The sequence below is a fragment of the Octopus sinensis genome, linkage group LG13, assembly GCF_006345805.1.
Source record: "Octopus sinensis linkage group LG13, ASM634580v1, whole genome shotgun sequence".
Lineage (NCBI taxonomy): Eukaryota > Metazoa > Mollusca > Cephalopoda > Octopoda > Octopodidae > Octopus > Octopus sinensis.
The window spans coordinates 23346041-23367010 of NC_043009.1; the positions used below are offsets into that span (position 1 = coordinate 23346041).

General features: G+C 34.5%; 1 protein-coding gene across 1 annotated transcript in view; it reads left to right on the forward strand.

Annotated features, from left to right (window-relative positions):
• Window positions 1-11935, forward strand: part of LOC115218392 (paramyosin-like) — a 45994-nt gene extending 34059 nt beyond the window's left edge. The window contains 7 exon segments of the mRNA XM_029788179.2: window positions 475-722; window positions 989-1189; window positions 2231-2359; window positions 3727-4098; window positions 4981-5181; window positions 6584-6788; window positions 11672-11935. Of these exon segments, the coding sequence (XP_029644039.1) occupies window positions 475-722; window positions 989-1189; window positions 2231-2359; window positions 3727-4098; window positions 4981-5181; window positions 6584-6745 (1313 nt within the window). The 3' untranslated portion in view covers window positions 6746-6788; window positions 11672-11935.
• Window positions 11936-20970: the final 9035 nt, after the last annotated feature.

Here is a 20970-nt window from a genome sequence, read left to right on the forward strand (position 1 = left end):
CCTGCACATACACACACACCCACCCACACCCACACCCACACACACACACACACACACACCACACACATATATATATATATATATATATATATAGACGCTCTTTTGTACAGATGTGATAACAATGGAGACTTCTTGCAGTAGGTGTTACAATATTGTTTTGGTAAATTTCGTTATCACGTTTCAGTCCGCTTTCTGGGGCACAACATTTTTTTCACATTTCCTGCAAAAGAAGATGCCATAAAATGCATAGTTATCAACTTCCCTGTGCTCTTCTGATGACTTCTAAGTTCTTCCTTAGATAAACACAGCCACAGTCCTTACGTGTTCCACACACACACACACACACACACACACACACACACACACACACACACACAACCGTACATATGCACACACATCCAGTCCCCAATATCCTACTTGTGTTTCTTTCCTTTCAATGTTTTACATATATTTTTTTACCCTATCCATTTCCAGACAACCTCCGTGAAACCGTCAACGCATTGAAAGATGCTAACCGCCAGCTTGCCGAACTCCAGGCTCTCCGCGCTCAATTGGAAGCCGAACGTGATTCCCTTACCATTGCTCTCCGTGACACCGAAGAAAGCTTGCGTGATGCCGAAAACAAACTGCAAGCCGCCACCACCGCTCTCAACCAACTCCGTAGCGAGAGACTGACTGACAGACCCTCAGTGAGAAATTGAAAATAAGATTGAATTGAAAGCATCTCTACTCGCTCATCTGTCTCGTCTCTTCATCATCATCATAATTATTCATTTACACATACATCATCATAGTAGTTATTATGTGGTGTGTGTGTGTGTGTGTGTGTGTGTGTGTGTGTGTGTGTGTGTGTGTGTGTGTATTGCTCCGATCTATTTATTATACACTACATATATATTAGATTCTTGCCATATGCATTCTCACACACAAATTATATCATCATCTTCATCACCATTTTATTATTTCACCAACTTTTTTTTTTCACTACAACAGGAAGAGCAGCGCTCGTGCCATTGAAGAGCTTCAACGCACTTTGGTGGAAGTCGAGACCAGATACAAGAGCGAACTCAACAGACTCAAGAAGAAATATGAAACTGACATTAGGGAACTGGAGACCGCTTTGGATGTTGCCAACAGGCAGAACGCTGAACACATCAAAGTCATCAAAACTCTGCACATCAAGATTAAGGTCAGTTCGAGGTTTAATTTGACCGAATTTATTCTTGGTGCTGTTGTTGATGTTGTAATTGTACCTATTGTTGGAAATGATATCATTGCATTGCGAAATATTCTATAAGCTTTCATTAAACAGATCCCGTTAATGCAAGGTCGTGAAGGTCTCTTAGTAAACAAAATGTTGCTCACAGAAATCCGGAATAGTCTTCAATACTATTGGTTTCTGACAACGATACTTCGTTGCTTCTCTTTTTGGAAATTAGCTTTCGCCATATATGTGTGCTCTACTCTTAGAAGTCATTCAGCTCAGAACTGCATTCTACTGGAACTGACATTAATTATTATACAGTGTGTCTCTACCACACATAACAGTAGTTCTCAACCATTTTTTTCTATAAGGACTCTTTTGGTTCTTACTTTACTCTACTGGACTTCCATAGTTAGCTAATATATATATATATATATATATATATAAACAACTTATGTATTTTTATAATTAAATATTATTAGGAATTGTATAGAAAATTAAATTTTTTTGTGTATTATAGAAGTATAATTTATTACACATAAATTTTAACAGCATTCTTATATGGGCCACCAAGGGCCATATGGGCTCTGGTTGAGAGCCACTTTCATAAAACAATGAACTGTTACCGCACCGTGCATAAATTCCTAGCGACGAACAGTTATTGTAGTTTATCCTGAACGAACTCGTTCACATTGATCGAACTTTGAATAGCTTCGTATCTTTTTTCTTTTCTTTTCTTGGAAGCACTCGGTACTATGAATATTTGGTACCAAGAAGTCGAAAAACTACAATTATTAGTTTTACTGTTGTTGCAACTGACCCGAGGTTAGTCCTACTCCACCCCAACAGAGCTTATATAAACTAAACCATGTCCCTAACCACACATCACAGTAAGCCATCCTTCTCCCTCTCTTCACGGAAAAATACTTCTTCAACATTCCTTCCACTCTTACCCCTTTATCTCCTCTACCAACTACTTATATTTTCTTCTTAATCCCTTTTTTTGTTTCTCTGTGTCCTTTGCAGGAAATCGAAACCCGTCTTGAGGAAGAACATCGTATCAGCGAAGACCTCCGTTCCAGCTTGTCTGTATCTGAAAGGAAACGCATCAGCCTTCAAACCGAACTTGAAGATTGCCGTTCTCTTCTTGAAACTGTAAGTATTTATGATTCCACATTTCGATATGGTCACTTGCGCTGACCATTTACAAATGAGCATGGTGACCATCGGTTTTAGCTTGACAGCTTAATGTCCCTATGGTACATTATTTGCGTAAATGGATGTGGCCATATCATAGTTTGGCTTAGATATAAATGTAAATTGTGTGTGTGTGTGTGTGTGTGTGTGGAGAGTGAGAGAGTGAGAGAGAGTGAGAGAGAGAGAGAAAGAGAGAGAGAGTGGCAGTGACCATATAAATATCTGTAGAATTCACGCTGTGACAGTCCTCGCTGCCCCACTTAGGAGAAGCGTACAAGGTTAAGGACCAAAACGCTGTGATCCTGAGATGCCTACTGACGATACGGAAAAGGGTTCCGACGTTGCCATGAATTCAGAAGTAGATCTTGCAAAACCACTGAGTAGATCTTGCAGTTTCTTCGTGGGGCAAAGTATCTTTGAAATTTATTTCACCTTACACTTGCTAATCAAAGTGTGAGAAAATGTAACCAAACCAAGTCGTGGTTTTAACGAAATATTGTAGAAGATATACAAAGTAACTGGATTGGTACATTTTTATCGATCCAGAAAAGAAAATTGGAGAGCGAAGTTGGCTTTGGCAGGATCTGCACTAAAAGCGCAGAGAGTCGGAACTAATACCACATGCATTTTATCAAACATTCGAAAGGCTCTGCCAATTTACTTTGTTTTAAAAGTATGAATCCAGGTGATGGATTGGCGAAACTTTTAGAGAATCGGGAGAGATACTTCGCCGTAACTGTTCTGTCTAATTGTGTTCTGACAGCAACGCTTGCTACCACTCTAGTGCTAAGCTGTCGATGGCCCTTTCCTTGGATAAACATATGTGTCTGTTGGGAGGATAAATATTTGCATACATGAGCAGCTGCTAAGTTTCCTGAAAAAAAAATGTCTTTATCAGGCCTGCAAACACATAAAATGTATGGTCAACATTGACCGACAAAGGTCATACAAATTGGCAAAGTAACCATACTGCATTTTTTGATTTCTTGTCAAGCCATCACACATCTAATACTCATGGGAACTATATGAATGACGCGATATTCCATTTTCTTCCTTGACCTAAAATATAGGGCCTGATTTTATATATTTGTTATGATACGCGTCGTAAAGTGAGAAATAGCTTCTTGACAAATCAAATTTACAAGATGACTTTGATTCTTGTCCCCTGTTGTGGATATTTTACTTTCCTCATGTTGTTAGGTTAAGCATGAATAATGCAACTTTTGATTTTCTGTTCTTGCCCCCTTAAACAAATAAATGCTGTTGCCGACCAGTCGAAAAATAAAACGCTAATATGTATATATATTTTTTATTCTTCCAAACAGGCTGAACGTTCTCGCAAGAATGCTGAAAATGAATTGCACGAAACCACTTCACGCTTATCCGAATGCCAACTTCTCATCACTTCCCTTACAAACGACAAGAGACGCTTGGAAGGTGACATCCACGGTATGCAAGCCGAATTGGATGAGGCTATCAATAACATGCGTGCTGCCAACGATCGTGCTGACAGGCTAGCCGTCGAAGTTAACCGTCTTGCTGATGAACTCAAACAGGAACAAGAGAACTACAAGAATGCTGAAAGCCTTCGCAAGGCTCTTGAAATTGAAGTTAGAGAAATCACTATTAGACTGGAAGAGGCTGAGGCTTTCGCCCAGAGGGAAGGAAAGAGAATGGTTGCCAAATTGCAAGCACGTGTAAGTAAATGCAATTTCTGCAGCACATTATCGTCGCAATTTTGTATTTTTTATTTCCGTTCGCAAACACTTTTTCTCATTTTATCTTTTTCATTTGTTTTTATTTATTCATTCATTTCGCTCTTTCACTCTTCGTTCTTCTTCCTTTATATTTATTTCTCTTTTTCTCTCTTCTACTCAATTTCTTTCTTTCTTACACTCTTTCTTGCTTCTTTTCTTTTTTTTGATTAGTTCTTGCAGTTAGTTATTCCGCCATCAGCTTTCTTTTTCTTTATTCTGTCTGTCTGTCAGTCTATCTATGTATCTATCTATCTAACTATCTATCTACCTATCTATCTATCCATCTATCTATCTACCTATCTATCTATCTATCTATCTATCTATCTATCTATCTATCTATCTATCTATCTATCTATCCATCTATCTACCTATGTATCTATCCATCTATCTATCTATCTTTCTATCTATCCATCTATCTATCTACCTATCTACCTATCTATCTATCTATCTATCTATCTATCTATCTATCTATCTATCTATCTATCTACCTATCTATCTATCCATCTATCTATCTATCTATCTTTCTATCTATCCATCTATCTATCTACCTATCTACCTATCTATCTATCTATCTATCTATCTATCTATCTATCTATCTATCTATCTATCTATCTATCTATCTTTCTCTTTTTATTGGCCTCGTATTTTTTGCATTACTTTCTTTTTATCTCCTTTCTGCTCTCTTTCGATTTTCTCTCTCTCTCACTCCTTTCTTATTCCTTTCTCTCTCCTTCATTCTTTATCGTTCCCAATTATTCATTGGATTATTGAACTACTGATTGATTGATCAGTCATTAATCAATTGATTATTTCAACTTTTAGGTCAGAGACTTAGAAGGTGAACTGGAAGTGGAACAGCGCCGATCAAGGGAAGCCATTGCTTCTTATCGCAAGGTTGAGCGCCAGTTCAAGGAATTGACCACAGCTATTGAAGATGACCGAAGAGTTATTGCTGAATTGACCAGTGCCAACGACCAGCTCTTACTTAAAGTCAAAGCCTACAAACGCCAATTGGAAGAGGCTGTGAGTTCAACGTCATCACCGTTATCTTCGTCGTCGTCGTCGTCGTCGTCGCCATCGTCGTCGTGCTCATTGTTGTCATCATCCTCATGTCCATCATCATTATCATCATCATTCTGTTCATCATCATCATCACCACTACCATCACCATTTCATCGAGTTTTAACACATGGCACTGAAAAAACTGTATGTGTGTGTACTTAGAAAAGTGTCAATTGATCAGATATATTTGTGTGTGAATGTGTGTGTGTGTGTGTGTGTGTGTGTGTGTGTGTGTGTGTGTGTGTGTGTGTGTGTGTGCGTGCGTGCGTGCGTGCGTGCGTGCGTGCGTCTGTGTGTGTCCTCATGCTAAAAGAACGTATTAGTAATTGATGTTAATCCAGTATAGTTTTGATGATAATCCTATATGGAACTGATATTAGTCTAATATAGCTTCGATAATAATCTTTTATGTTAATCTAATATAGTTTTGATGATAATCCAATATGGATGCAATGAGAATCCTATATAGAATTTATGTCACTCTAATAATGATGATAATACAATATAATTCTATACAGGTTTAATAATAACCCAATAAAGAAGTGATGTTAACCTAATGTTACTCTTTAGAGCGGCGAGCTGGCAGTGTCGTTGGCATGCCGGACAGAATGCTTAGTGGCATTTCGTCCGTCTTTACGTTTTGAATTCAAATTCCGCCGAGGTCGACTTTGCCTTTCATCCTCTCGGGGTCGATAAAATAAGTACCAGTTAAGCACTGGGGTCGATGTAATCGGCTTACACCCTCCTCCGAACTTCCTGGCCTTGTGCCACAATTTGAAACCAGTCTAATATAACTTTGATGATAATCCAAAAGAGGTCTGGCGATAATCCTATACAGGTTTGATAATAATACCATACAGGTTTGTTTTCCTATTTTGATTTTGTTTTGACACTCCATGGCTGATTATAAAAAGCTGACTTCTCTCACATGTAATTCTTTTATATTCCGGGAGAAAATTGCTTAACCTATGCACTTCAAAGGTTATAAACAGCTTTGCCTGGAGAAAGTTAATTAGCTTTATTACTTGGAATATAAAAGGGAAACCCAAAAACATAATCTTCGAGGATGCCGCAATCATTAGTGAATGGAAATCCTGAATATATTTCCTAAACGGCTTAGGTCCTATTATTATGCTAATTTCTCGCCTCTGACCAATGGGCTGTTTGTTGTTCTGTTAAGACACCGCCGTCTATATGATAATTAAAATGTGAGGCTTTCCTTAAAACTGCTACTTTGCTTTTCCTAATTGTGAGTCGTGAGTTTGAGCAAATAGAATTTTTTTTAATTTAGAGAGTAAGCAACCATAATAACTTAATAAAACATCGTTACTTGTCTGCATTTCGAAATGTTTGACTTTTTCAGGAGGATGTTACCACAATCACCTTGAACAAATACCGCAAGGCTCAGCAATTAGTGGATGACGCTGAACACAGAGCAGATTTGGCTGAGAAGAATCTTTCTGCGGTACGAAGATCTCGTTCGATGTCCGTTTCAAGGGAGATAACCAGAGTCGTGAGGATATAAGCAGATGCTGAGTGACCCGGAAGCCAGCCAACCACCGCCGACGGTGAGCTCTACTCACTACTTATTTGCTTCAACACCACCACAACCACAACCATCACTGTTACAACACTTTTAAATACCTTTTTAACACATTCACTGTTAGTAAATAAATATTGCAAATACACCACTGCTTAGTTAATACCTAAACACAGCGTAAATGACAAACAATAAATAAAGAAGGAAACAGTATTATGACAAACAGAAAAATAAAATCATAAAATGGCAGAGAATATAATAGGCAGCATCTGATATGTAATATGGGCAATAATGTGTGTTCCATATACCGATTTACACATTTGAATATGCATACGTACATTATCAGACATATAAATATATAGCTAGATACGTTGCATTATTTTCAAGGAAAACACATATACATACAAAAAAAAATATCAGAGTGTAAAAAGTAATTTAATGAGCAGTGTTTATTAATTATAATAATTAATGTCACTGCTTGTTGCCTTTTCAATCCATCATTTGACAAAATAGCGATAATGTTCGGACAATTTCTTCCGACAAGAAGCAAAATGTAATGTGAAAAAACGCATGGAATCTGTTGTCTTTCTTCCACACGAATGTACCTTGTTTTTTTTTTTTCAATTCTTCTGATTATTACTTGTTTTTTTTTTTTCTTCTTTGTTGTTTTTCACGTTTCTGACACTTGCTATGTTCGACCGATAAAAGAACTAAAAACACAACAACCAAAAATTGTTATTTTTTGCAACATCGAAGAAACAAAATAAAAGGAAAAAAATCAAAATAAAAAAGTAAAAATATTAAAAAACGTTAATTTAATTTTCTTTTTTTTTTTTCGAAAAAAAAATGTCTTTTTTTTTGTTTGCGAATTAATTCACACCGCTTTTCGTTGCCAGAACAAAATGTTAAGATATTTCGAATAATTCTTTTGCAATCACCAAACCAAAGTTTAGAAAGAAAAAAAAACGCAATAAAAAAATTCCACTTGAAAACTGTTTTTAAAAAATCGGAACAAGTTGAAGAAAATGGAATAAAAATAAAAATGAGTATTCAATAAAGAATCCCAAAAGTTAAAAACGTCTTTTAAATTCCCTTCAGTATGGTATTTTCGTGATAAAATTTACACCCCGTAATTTCTTTAATATCTCAATTTGTTTAGTTAATCCTGAATTTCTGTTTAAATGCGACGAGCTTCCGCATATTTCTCCCGACTCCCAACTTCCACTTACAAAACACTCTTTTCCGCTTTTCCCTATCGTCTGCTTTTCCACCCTACCTATCGTCTGCTTCTGCTTCCCCACCCCCTTGTCTGTGTTTTGCATTGTCTGTTTTACTGTACTGTTTATAGTTAATCGAATTTTGCTTTTGTTAATCGTCCTTTTTTCATTGCTTTTGTTTGTTTTCGTTTGCATTGGCTTCTGTGTGTATATTCATTTGTCCAGTTCAATGGACATAAGAAGTCCCTTTGCATTTTCTCTCGCCAGTTAGTGAGCTGGCATGAAGAGTGATCGACTGGAGTATTTAGGCACTTACTTTAGGACTTTCCAAGCTTTTTACCGCTTCTGTTTTGCTGGGACTCGAAGGGCTCCGTTTTTTCCCTGATGATAGGAAGCGGGATTAGAACTCAGAATGAACGGAGTCGAAACAGATATCGCAAGGCATCTTGTTTGACGCTTTGATATTCCGCAAATTCGCTATCCCAGACTGGGGGATTTTTATCAATCTCGAAATGGCGAAAGGCAACATTGACTTTAGCAGGATTTGAACTCAGAACACAGAGGTCCAGAAGAGATATCGAGACGCATTCTTTCCGACTCTCCAACGACTCGGCCAGTTCGCCAACCGAAGATCAGGAGTGCAAAATTTCGGCAAAAAGAGAAGAATACTTTTGTCGACCGTGGATAAAGAAGAAAAGGGAAATCTTAACGTTCCGGACAGGATCCCTTGGTTAGAAATTAAAAAAAATTCGAAGGAACTGGTTCAAAACGTAACAATTTACATCTCTCTTCCTCGTGAACCTCGAACGTATTCACACTTGTGTGCATTAGTCGTTGATTCTGTCCATGCAGCGGTTTCTCCTTTGCTGAAAGAAATCAGGTCACAAGAATAGAAAGAAAGAAATACAGAAATAAAGAGCGTCAGAGAGAAAGGGAGAGAATTAGAGAGAAGAGAGATGGTGGAAGGGATGACATCTTTTAGCAGTATTTTGTTAGAAGTTTGAGTTCGAGGGATTTTAAAAAGTCACATTAAATATTTCTGTTTTTATATTCGTTTATTTGGCCAATATATTTAAGAAAAGCAAACAACAATAAAATAAACAAGCAATACATGAATTTCGAGAAGTGGAAGACGAGATTTTGGTTCCAAAATATTATAAATGGTGCAAAGTAACATTGGAGAGGGCGTTGTCAAAATGTTTCCAAAAACAAGCGTTCATTCACAGACTGGTACAAGTGACACACTAAACAACAAACAATAGTAGTAGTGGTACATTAGTAGAATGGCTAGACACATAGAGAAAATAATAAAGTAATAAATGCGCCCTTTTAAAGTCTAGCCAGGCTCATAGGCCCGGTTTCCCGGTTTCTATGGCGTATATGTTCCCCAGCTGGACGGGACGCCAGTCCATCGCAGCGTTACTCATTTTTGCCAGCTGAGTGGATTGGAGCAACGTGAAATGAAGTGTTTTGCTCAAGGACACAATGCGTCGCCCGGTCCAGGAATCGAAACCACAATCTTACGATCATGGTGCTGACACCCTAACCACTAAGCCACGCGCCTCCACACATAGAGAAAATACCATACGTCATTTACTTACAGCATTTTTACGTTCTGAGTTCAAATACTGCTGAGATCAACATTATCTTTCCAACTTCCGGGGTCGATAAAAAGTAAAAGCAATATAGTTGGTTACATTCCTACTCCATCCCAAACTGTGGTCTTGTGTCTATATTAGAAACGAATATCGAACGTCAGACGACATCTTAATGTGAAGTAAAAAAGGAAAAAAAAAAGCAAGAATATATTTTGTGGCACCTACTTCCCTGTATGCTGTTGAATCCACAAGAGAAGGTAAGGATGAAGAAATGTTGTAATTCAAAGAAAATATAGGTATTACAACGGATGAAACACACACATACACAATGTACACGTACATACTTACATACATTCACACATACAGTAGTAGTGATGGCAACACTGTCACTAATCCAGTATGAATAGGTAAATTACGAATGAAAGTTACGCATCTGTGGAAATTTGACAATGCAGGCTACATTCTCGAAACGCACGTAAGATTATTTAACTAAATATTATATAAACAAAATCTCCATACACATATATATGTATAAGTACATACATATGTACACACACACACACACATACACACACACACACACACACACACACACACACACATATATATATGTCTATGTGCATACATACATACATACAAACCTACATACATAAATACGTGTGTATATTTTGCTTTTCTGTATTCACTTAGTCTTAGCTTTTCTTATATCCCCAAATGCAATGTCCTGTTACACTTAACTGATATTAATGGACATCGTGTTTAGAAATACATCAGTTAGAACTATCACTTTATATACTTTAGATTTTTAATCTCATGTAACTTTCATAATTCAATGCTTAATTAGGATTAAGTGTCATTTGTTAATCTGTCAACACGTAACTATAACCACACATAAATACAACTTGAGAGTATGTCAATAGTCATACTTTTATTACAAGCTTATTATTGCCGAGAAAAGATTTTAAAAGATGGTATTCCGTCATTTCAGATTCGTACCCGTGTCAGAGCTTTTATATGGTTGTTTAATCAACTAGAAATAACAACCAAATCTTCTTTAAATGACACTGCCATTTTAAAGGACAAGTTTATATCAATGCTGTCATATTAGGTAATGAAATTATGGATAAACTATGTCATCGTGGCCACACCTTTGATCATTTGTCTGACAATTAACGTTGACTTATGACTATAACAATGGCCTAGATATCAATTAATTTTTAACCAGTCGGTTCTTAAAGCTGTTGCAGAATGCAATCATATTGGAAACTTACGTACTAGGTCTGGTGGATTTCTGGGATTTATAATTGCTTATAGCACTAGTCTTTGTGTCGAGATATAACATCTATGTCTTTGGATAATTGGATCTACATGTAATCCTGTTAAGAGTCCTTTTTTTCCCCTGTTTTGCACCAATCTCGTCATTCATAGTTTTATGAGAGCCGTGTACTTTCCGCTATACTTTCTTTATTTTTCAGTCCCAGTTCTACAATAGATACAAGATCCGGGAAAGCCGAAACCGTGAAAGCTTTTCTTTAAAATCTCCGTAGGAACCCATAGATAAGGCAATAATATATATATATATATATATATATATATATTATATATATATATATATATATATATATATATATATATATCACGAGTATCCCAACCCAAGCAATATATAATGTGTGTGGTTAAAACTTCGACTGCAATCAAAATTAGTAACTAAACAAATACAAAACAAAACAAAAGAAAAACGATGCATTTTGCGTGACTGCTTTGCACTTTTTTTTTATACTATTGAAGATGAAAGCCTTCCATAATTCCCCAAAGTTCACATTCATATTTTTTTCAAAAACACTTAGAAATATATTGCTTTTACTATTTTTATCCCTTATTTTTGCGTCTCGTTAGCTTATTATCTTCACTGAGATAATCGTATTGTAGAACCTCGACGGCATCAGAAGAAATGATAAAGTAACATGAAAAAAGAAAAAAAATAGTCAACAGAAATGCGTTAACGAAACCTTTCAGCTATTTTATTGAATAATTAATAACTGATTATTAATTCAATCTATTGTTTCATCTTTTTTTGTTTTTTCTTTTCTTTTCAGATGCCGTCTCAAAAGAGTGTCCCACTTCTTTCCTGCACATCCCACCAGATCTTCCAAGTTTTATATGTCGGTTTTCAGGGTACCACTTCACTTCTTGCCACCAAAAAATATCATCTGCAAAAGGGACATTTATTTTTCTAACGCTCTTTTATAATTTATAAATCTGCATTTCAAAGCAAATTTTTTTATATAAGAAAATTTTTCCCTAATTGCTGCGTGATTACCACTGCATGTGTAAAATAAAAGAAAAAATAACAAAACAAAACAGAGACCTCTGGTAACCAATTTTTTCTCTTTAACATTATATATATATATAATATATATATATATATATATATATATATATATATATATATATATATATATATATATATTCACTTGTCAAAAAACAAGGAAGTTAGTCTGCAAGATTTTATGTTGAAAAAAAATTTCCATCGTTTTTGCAAGTAACTACGTACCGATGGCTTAAATAAATCTCACTTGAACGGAAAGTGTTGATTTCTTATGATTGTCCATTGTGGACAGATAGCTTTCCGATACAGTAACATATTTGTGTTCACATGCATTTTTACCCTCTGCCGTCACATCCTTCCACTTTTTTCACTTTTGTGAAAATGAAACGCAACACACAGACACACACACATACACCATGATTTTGGTGATTATTAATTTTTTTTTTGTTTTTACTTTCTGAATTTACAATCTAGAGTGGAGTAGCGAAGCTTCAAAGAAATCTTGAAGTGAAGAAAAAAGACAACTGAGAAGAAATATCAATTTTCTTTTCGTGTTTAAATGTATTCCTTAGTTCGTCAATTTGTTTGAAACCTACCTTAAAAGCAACAGAAAGCACGTTTACCCACAAATTTTTCTCTTTTTTTTCTGTTTCTCACTCCTTCTTTCTCTTCTTTATGTGCCATCTTGGAAAACAAAAGACTAAAAATCCCCCCAAACATCCAAAAAACAAAATGAAGCTTATTCTGTGATGTCAACTGTTTCTTCTATATTTTCATATAAGATATCATATTCTGGAGGAGAACTGGAATTCATATATATATATATGTGTATATATATATATATATGTATATATATATATATATATATATATATATATATATATATATATATATATATATATATATATATATATATATATATATGACTTTTAAAATATATCTAAAAAAGACACGATTCTGTTCGTTTAAATGACATGTTTTTTGTGTCATTGCGATATAATTGTTTTTGTTAAAAGTGAATGCAAAACCGATTTCAAGAAAATGGTACACGAGTTCAAAAGTCTCTACAGCTATATAATAATCATTTTTTTTCTCTCTAATTGAAGAAAAAAAGAAAAAATTCTTCAGCAGCGATTCTTCTTTTACATACATACATTTATCTATTTATTTAATTGTCTAATTAAAGCCTGTTGCTGGATTTCAACGGTACCTGAGATCAATGACTCTTTTGGACTCATTTCAAAATTAAGGTATTTTTTTAAACAAAGGGAAAAAAGGAGGAAAAAGTCCAGAAAGAAAATTATATTTTTCTTTTTCGTGATTTTTCTTCGATTTTTTTTTATTTGTAAAGAAAAAATATAAGAATACGTCATTGTAATTTATTATTATTATTTTTATTATTATTGTTAGCTGTATATTGATAATGTTACTGTTTGTCTTCTGTTTGCGACTGAGGTCTGGATCCTACGTAGACAAATGACAAATGGTATAACGTCATGTATAACTGCGCTCTATGAAAATAATAAAAAAAATCTGCACTATTTCCATTCTGTGATCGATTTACTCAATCATTACATACATATATATATATATGTACTGTTACATATGTACTGTTACTCATATTCTTCGAAAAATTCTTTCTCCTTAGAGGTATCTGTTATAGAACCTTCAGGCATGATCAGGGGAGACAGCTGTGTATAGCTTAAAGAAGAGGAGAAAAAATAGCAACCGAAAACATGATAAACCATAGAAGAAAAGGATAAATCGATAGAAAGTATTTTCAAAAAGGACATCAAAATAAACAACAAAAATACAAAAACAAAAACACCACTGATGAAGAACTTAAAATCTTGCTCTCCCTCCCCACTTCCCTCGGGAACTGTTCAGTTGCATTCATTGACTTCCAAACTCTGTATAAATAACTGTTTTTTTTTTTACGTTATCATTATTTTAAATTTTAAAAAAGAAAATTAATTTCATTTATTATTAATATTTTTGTAAATTTTAGTTGTAATTTTTTCCCTCTCTTTTTCATTTATCTATATTTTTCTTCTTGCATCTTTTATTTTAACGACTTTGTTTTTGTATCTAATCTTGAAGACTGGTTAAAAAAGGTCACACACACACACACACACAACATACAACTCATATATATATACACTCATACGATACACAGACATTGTATCGAAATAAAGCAGGAATAAATCTCTAGCTCATTTATAAACTAGAGCTATCCCACCTATTCTCTCAAAAACGAACACTTAGAACTTAGGTAACAAATATACATATTATTCTACCCCTATGATCGGGTTATATTCTTTCAACTTGATAGCTTATCGACAGGGAACAGATCACATTGCTTGCCACTGGTCTCGACTGAGTTATATAAAAACGAAGTAGAATTTGCCTCGTGTAAATTAAAAAATTTGATATTCCATATTAATCCGTTACAAAAAAAAATTACATATTTCATCTAACAATGATAATGATTGTGCATAAAAAGAAACGAAGTAACTCTGCTAAGCAAAATGGGTGTTATTGCTGGAGAAATTGTGTTGGAGGCTTAAAAATAATTTTCATACATACCATAACACTTATGGTCGTTTTTTATCTGATGTGATCAGAGTTTCTCTGATATTTTGATAATTATAAAATTAACAAAACAAAAAAAAAATGTATTGCATCGAAAAATATATTTTAAAAAGGCAATGGTAATTAATACAGGAATTCATTCTTTTTAATGATTTTTTTTTCACGAGACAATATTGAAAACGGTAATCTGTATTATCGAACAGATTAAGCTAACGACGAAAGACAGATCAAAACAAAACAAAGATAATCCATGGGATTTTCAGGGATTTGTTAGCGTATGACTTTCCCGCTCTTTAGAGTATTCCAACTACAGGGGAACCGGATAGATGCAAGCTTGCGGCCATATTGCTATCATCTCTCTTTGTGTTTTCTATGACTCAGTCTTATCTGTTTACCTGACCATCACGTATATCACCACGATTTTGATTCTCGGAATAGACGGTGTTATTATTATTGTTGTTGTCAATAATGATAATAATAATAAGACAAACTTACATGCTCCTTTCCGTAAAGGCTTGTCTTTTTAGTCGTTGCGAATTAACAGAAGGGAGTAATTTTTGTGGGTTTACTAAAGAAAGATATCAACTACTGAACAAGTGAGGTTTTATTTTAAATATATGACCCTCTTAGAAACACCAACGGTCGGCCTTAGATTTGAAGACACTGAGAATTTCTAATCTGGTGATTTTGGCCGGTTCTTTTGGCAAGAACCGAATCATGAAGATTGGAATATATATATATATATATATATATATATATATATATATATATAAAATACACAAATGGGTTTGCTAGCAGAGACACAAAGCATAACTTCGTTTAGCCGAGCCGTTTCGACAAATTTGATCGGTAGGGTATAAATGAAGGCCCTTTCGTTCCCAGAAGCTCTTGCATTCTAAGACCAGCTTTCTACATGCCTTAAATGGATGCTTTGGTGAAATAAATTTTGCGTATTTTTAAAAGATAATTAAACTGAGACGAAAAGTAGGATGAGAGTCAATTTGAGCGGATTTTCTTTTAGCAATAGTAGATAACTGAGAAGTTAAAAGATGGTTGGCATTCAAGATTTATTTCTGTTCGAGTATTACTGAAAATTTCGTGGGTTAAATCTTTCCAATGATCTCAAAATTTCAAAGAAGAATGCAACAAACAGAAAGCGACAGGAAGGTCGGGGCGTTGGGAGGTTGGGATTTATCTCCCCTGACCACCGCCATTGTTCGTGCGGCTGATCATTACGCTTGACCAAGCGAACAATTAGAGTGTTATGATGCAAATAATAATGTAATATTTTATATATTTCTGGTGAAGCGAATCGTAACGAGAGAACTTCACTCGATTGAATATTACACTTAACAAATTCTGTATAAACCGGGAAAGGTTACAGAAATACAGTTAAAGTGTGACCATAGAATACTACGGTAGTTAAGAGCGGGAAAGGATCGGACCTGTTATTTAATTATATTTATTATTCGGGGTCTCTGGAGACTTTTTCAAACTATTTTTTTGCCCATATACATATATATATTTATATTTCTTCATGTTTTAAAATCGTTTGGTGTTCGTAACATAACAAAAAATAAGTAGATAAAATTGACCCATCTTCCTTTTTTATAAAAAAAAATATAATCAACATTAATATATGTCAGCTCTCTCTCTCTCTATTTCTCTCTTTCTCTCTCTCTCGTTTCCGATCTAGTTATATATATATATATATATATATATATATATATATATATATATATATATATATATATATATATATATATATATATATATATATATATATATATATATATGTATATATATATATATATATACATATGTATGTATGTATATATATATATATATATATATATGTATGTATGTATATATATATATATATATATATATATATATATATATATATATATATATATATATATATATATATACATATATATATACAGTTGCTGTTGTTTGTCCGTCCCTTTTGCACCTGCCCAGTAATTCTTAACATATCTGATTCCAACTACCTCCCTCTTTCTACCATTGTGAAGTATCTCTTGTGTTGTTCCTTAACTGTGAAAATATAGAGGAAGAGGAGAAAAGAAAAAGCCGACAGACGCGATTTTTTTTCTTCCGTTTGTGATATTCTGTAAACTTGCAATTTTTCTTTGATCATATATATAATATATATATATATATATATATATATATATATATAATACGTATGTGTGGCAAAATATGTTCCAGCTGTCTGAGTTTTCATAAGCCAATAGTTTCCTTCCTCTTTTTCTTGAATTCCTTCTGATATATATATATATATATACAAAAAGCAATAAAGATTCAAGTTAATTTAAATGAATTTACTTGAATATGGTACCTAACTTAGATGCACCAAAAAAAACTATACTGTTTTAACAATACAGTAATGTGGGGTGATTATAAGCGAGAAAGAAGCAACAAGAATGGATAGGTTTTTAGTACAATCGTTTCATACTTTTAATAAAGCCTGTCCTTGTATGAAACGATTGTACTAAAAACCTATCCATTCTTGTTGCTTCTTTCTCGCGTATATATATATATATATATATATATATATATATATATATATATATATATAAACATACACACATGCCTTCTTTCTGCACACGCTGATTATTATCATTATTATAATTATTACTACTACTACTACGACGACTATTATTATTATAATTATTATTATTATTATTATTATTATTATTATTATTATTATTATTACAATTAATGCTTTTACTAATATCACTGCAACAAACAACAGCTACACCAATTACTACTACTACTACTACCGCTACTACAACTACTGCTACTTTTATAATCAGTTTATTTTTCATCATTTTATTTTTTAATTTTATTTATTTATTTTTTTTGTAAATTTATTTGCGAATGGACAGTTGGTCTAAAGCTACGGCTGGTATTCCGAAATACTCTTCCTCACGCTAAACTCCACATTGTCTGCTAAACAAGTTGTAAATAACAACAACAACAACAACTACTACTACTACTACTACAAATACAACAACATTAGCAGCAATAACAAAAAACATTAATAATAATAATATTACAACAACAATCTCAAAAATAAATAAAAGAAAAATAAATAAATTTGTCAACATTTTACAAGGCTTAACTTTATTCTTTCCAGTTTTCATTCTTCTTCTTCTTCTTCTTCTTCTTATTATTATTATTATTATTATTATTATTATTATTATTATTATTATGTTAGCAAAAATGGCAGATTGACAGAATCATTAGCACATCGGAAAAAACGCCTTGCGGTATTTCTTCCGGTTCTCTGTTCTGAATTAAAATCCTGCTGAGGTTAACTTTAACCTTTTATCCCACCGAGACGATAAAACGTAGTGCCAGGCTACGTTCTGAGGGCGATGGTATCGATTCCCACTCCACACAAAATATTAACCCTCTGCCAAAATTCAAAACCAACAAAAGTGGTGAGCTGGCAGAATTGTTAACCTCGCCGAGCAAAAGTGGCATTTCTTCTGGCTTTTTTTCTGAGTTCAAATTCCGTCGAGTTCTTCTTTGCCTTTCACCCTTTTGGTATCGATAAAATTCCGTCGAGTTCTTCTTTGCCTTTCACCCTTTTGGTATCGATAAAATAAGTAACTATTGGACACTGGGATCGATATAATCACCAAACCATCTCCCACAAAGTTTCACGTCTAGTGTTTATAATAGAAAGGATTATTATAATTGTAACATTTTAACTCAGGTTTTGTTGGAACTCCTGGAATCTTGTATAAGTAGCAGGGTTGCTACCTGTAGCATACGGTTCCATGCTATTTGTTCTCTTCACCTATATAATACTTTCCTGGTGATTCTGGCCGTGCCAAGGTGGCAAACCTTTTGAAACAGCTCTACCAAACACTCTATTCCAATTTCTATTATGCTCTTCTTAATATCTACTGATACTGTTTCCAAGATCCCAACAATAATTGGCACTATCTTCACCTTTTTCATTTTCTACAATCAAGCTATCATCATCATTATTATTATTATTATTATTATTATTATTATTATTATTATTATTATTATTATTATTATTACTCTTATTCAAAAGCTGCTACATGCTAATTTCGTTAGCAGAGATGTTATCTCGCAGTTTGGTGATGACAATCCTTCTCAAATCTCAAGAATGTTTTTTGGGGATTCTTTCCAAAATACAGGATAGTACTTTTCTGCGAATCGGCAATAGTTCCCTCAATTCCAATGTCTTTCAGTCTCTTGTTAGTTTAGGATGTTATCTCAAGTGTACCAATTACCACAGGAATAGTTGTTGCCTTTGTCTTCCACAATCTCTGTATTTCTCTGGCTAGTTCCTGATATTTCCAATTATTCTCAATTTCTCTGATATTCGCTATATTATCATATGGCATTGCAAAATCTATGATCTTACATATTTTATCTGGTCTCCTTGCTTCATTAGTGTGATCTGTCTCTATGGAGAAATTCCCTAAAATCCTGTAATTACCATTCATCATCACAGCCTTTGGCCTTTGACTCGTGTTCATACCTATTACTATTATTATTATGGTGGCAAGCTGGCAGAATACTTAGCGGCATTTTGTCCGTCTTTATGTTCTGAGTTCAAATTCTACCGAGGTCGACTTTGTTCTTCATACTTTCGGGGTTGATATGATAAGTACCTCGAAGTCGCTGGCCTTGTGCCACAATTTGAAACCGTTATTATTATTATTATTATTATTATTATTATTATTGAAAGCGGCGAGCTAGCAGAATCGTTAGCACGCCGGGCGAAATGCTTAACGGTATTTCCGCCCGTCGCTACGTTCTGAGTTCAAATTTCGCCGAGGTCGACCTTTCGGGGTCGATTAATTAAGTACCAGTTACGCACTAGGGTCGATGTAATCGACTTAATCTCCTCTCCCAAGCTGCGCTTGTGACAAAAATTTGAAATCACTATTATTATTATTATCCAATACAACCTCCTCAATGCAAGATCGTGTTTGCAATGTAAAATTGTGATGGAAGCAGGCACGTAACACAAACAAAAAAGTAAACAATAACAAAAAAACAATAAACCTTATAAATAATGACATGCAGATATGAACAAAATAAATAACATGCATTCTTCGAGGATATCAAATTGAAATGAAAACAAAATTCATTCACTCTTGTGAACTGAAACAAATTTTGTGGACTCGGTTTTGTAGAAATTTTATCCATTTAGTTCGTGAAACTTCTACCAAAGCTTCTAATGACTCATTGTGACTGTGAGAAGTGATTGTGATGTGAATGAGTCAAACTTTATTCTGAAGAGAAAGACATCAGTCTTATTACATGTACTTGGTAGGCTTGAAATAGCAGTAAAATTTCCCTGAAATCATCCCCAACCGTCTTATTAAAAAAATACATTCTTTTATTCTTTTACTTGTTTCAGTCATTTGACAGCGACCATGCTGGGGCACCGCCTTAAAGGCTTTTTTAGTCAAAGGGATCAACCCCAGGACTTATTCTTTGTAAGCCTAGTAATTATTCTATCGGGTTGCTTTGCCGAACTGCTATGTTACGGGGACGTAAACACACCAGCATCGGTTGTCAAGCGAAGGTGGTTGGACAAAGACACAAAGACACACACATAGACAATATACAGCGGGCTTCTTTCAGTTTCCATATACCAAATCCACTCACAAGACTTTGGTCGGCCCAAGGCAATAGTATATGACACTTGCCCAAGGTGCCACGCAGTGAAACTGAACCCAGAACCATGTGGTTGAGAAGCAAACTTCTTACCGCCTTTGATCTACTTGATCAAGACCTAAGTTCAAGCTAAACGAAAACAAGAACAACGACTATGAACTCACAGCCAAACACAAACATACACCAAGACAAGACAAATCTAACTTGTTCCAATTTAGTTTACAATAAATAAATATATACCGTGCTTTGAAGGTAGCACTACATAATTAACCCCTTGACAACGGTTGACGCAAATATGCGATCACACTTTTGCTTGCCTACCAGCGGTTAACGTAAATATACGATGTAGAGCTAACTACATCTTTCACGGACTTTTTAGCGGCTGACGTATGTTTACGTTCGCTATCGTGTACTTTATCTCTTGAGGTGCGGGCGCTCGCCGTCCCGTGCATTATCTAAGCTATTTTAGGTTACGTTCAAGTCATGAGACTAGCAGTAGACCAATGACATGCGGATACTTTACATGCATAATACCGTGTTTTGAGTTGTACCACACGCAAGCGATTTTCTGAACTTGAGCAGAGTAACTCGTGCATATCATATGATAAATAGCTTCACATAGTTCGTTTCCATAAACCGGTAAACGTAAATGTACGACGCTGTGTTATTGTAATGGTGGACGTAAATAGACGCGAGCTCGCTGGCACTTGTGTGTTTGTGTGGCCTTATTAGATAAAAAAAAACCCAGAGCAGTGTCTCGCATGCTTCGGGTAATAC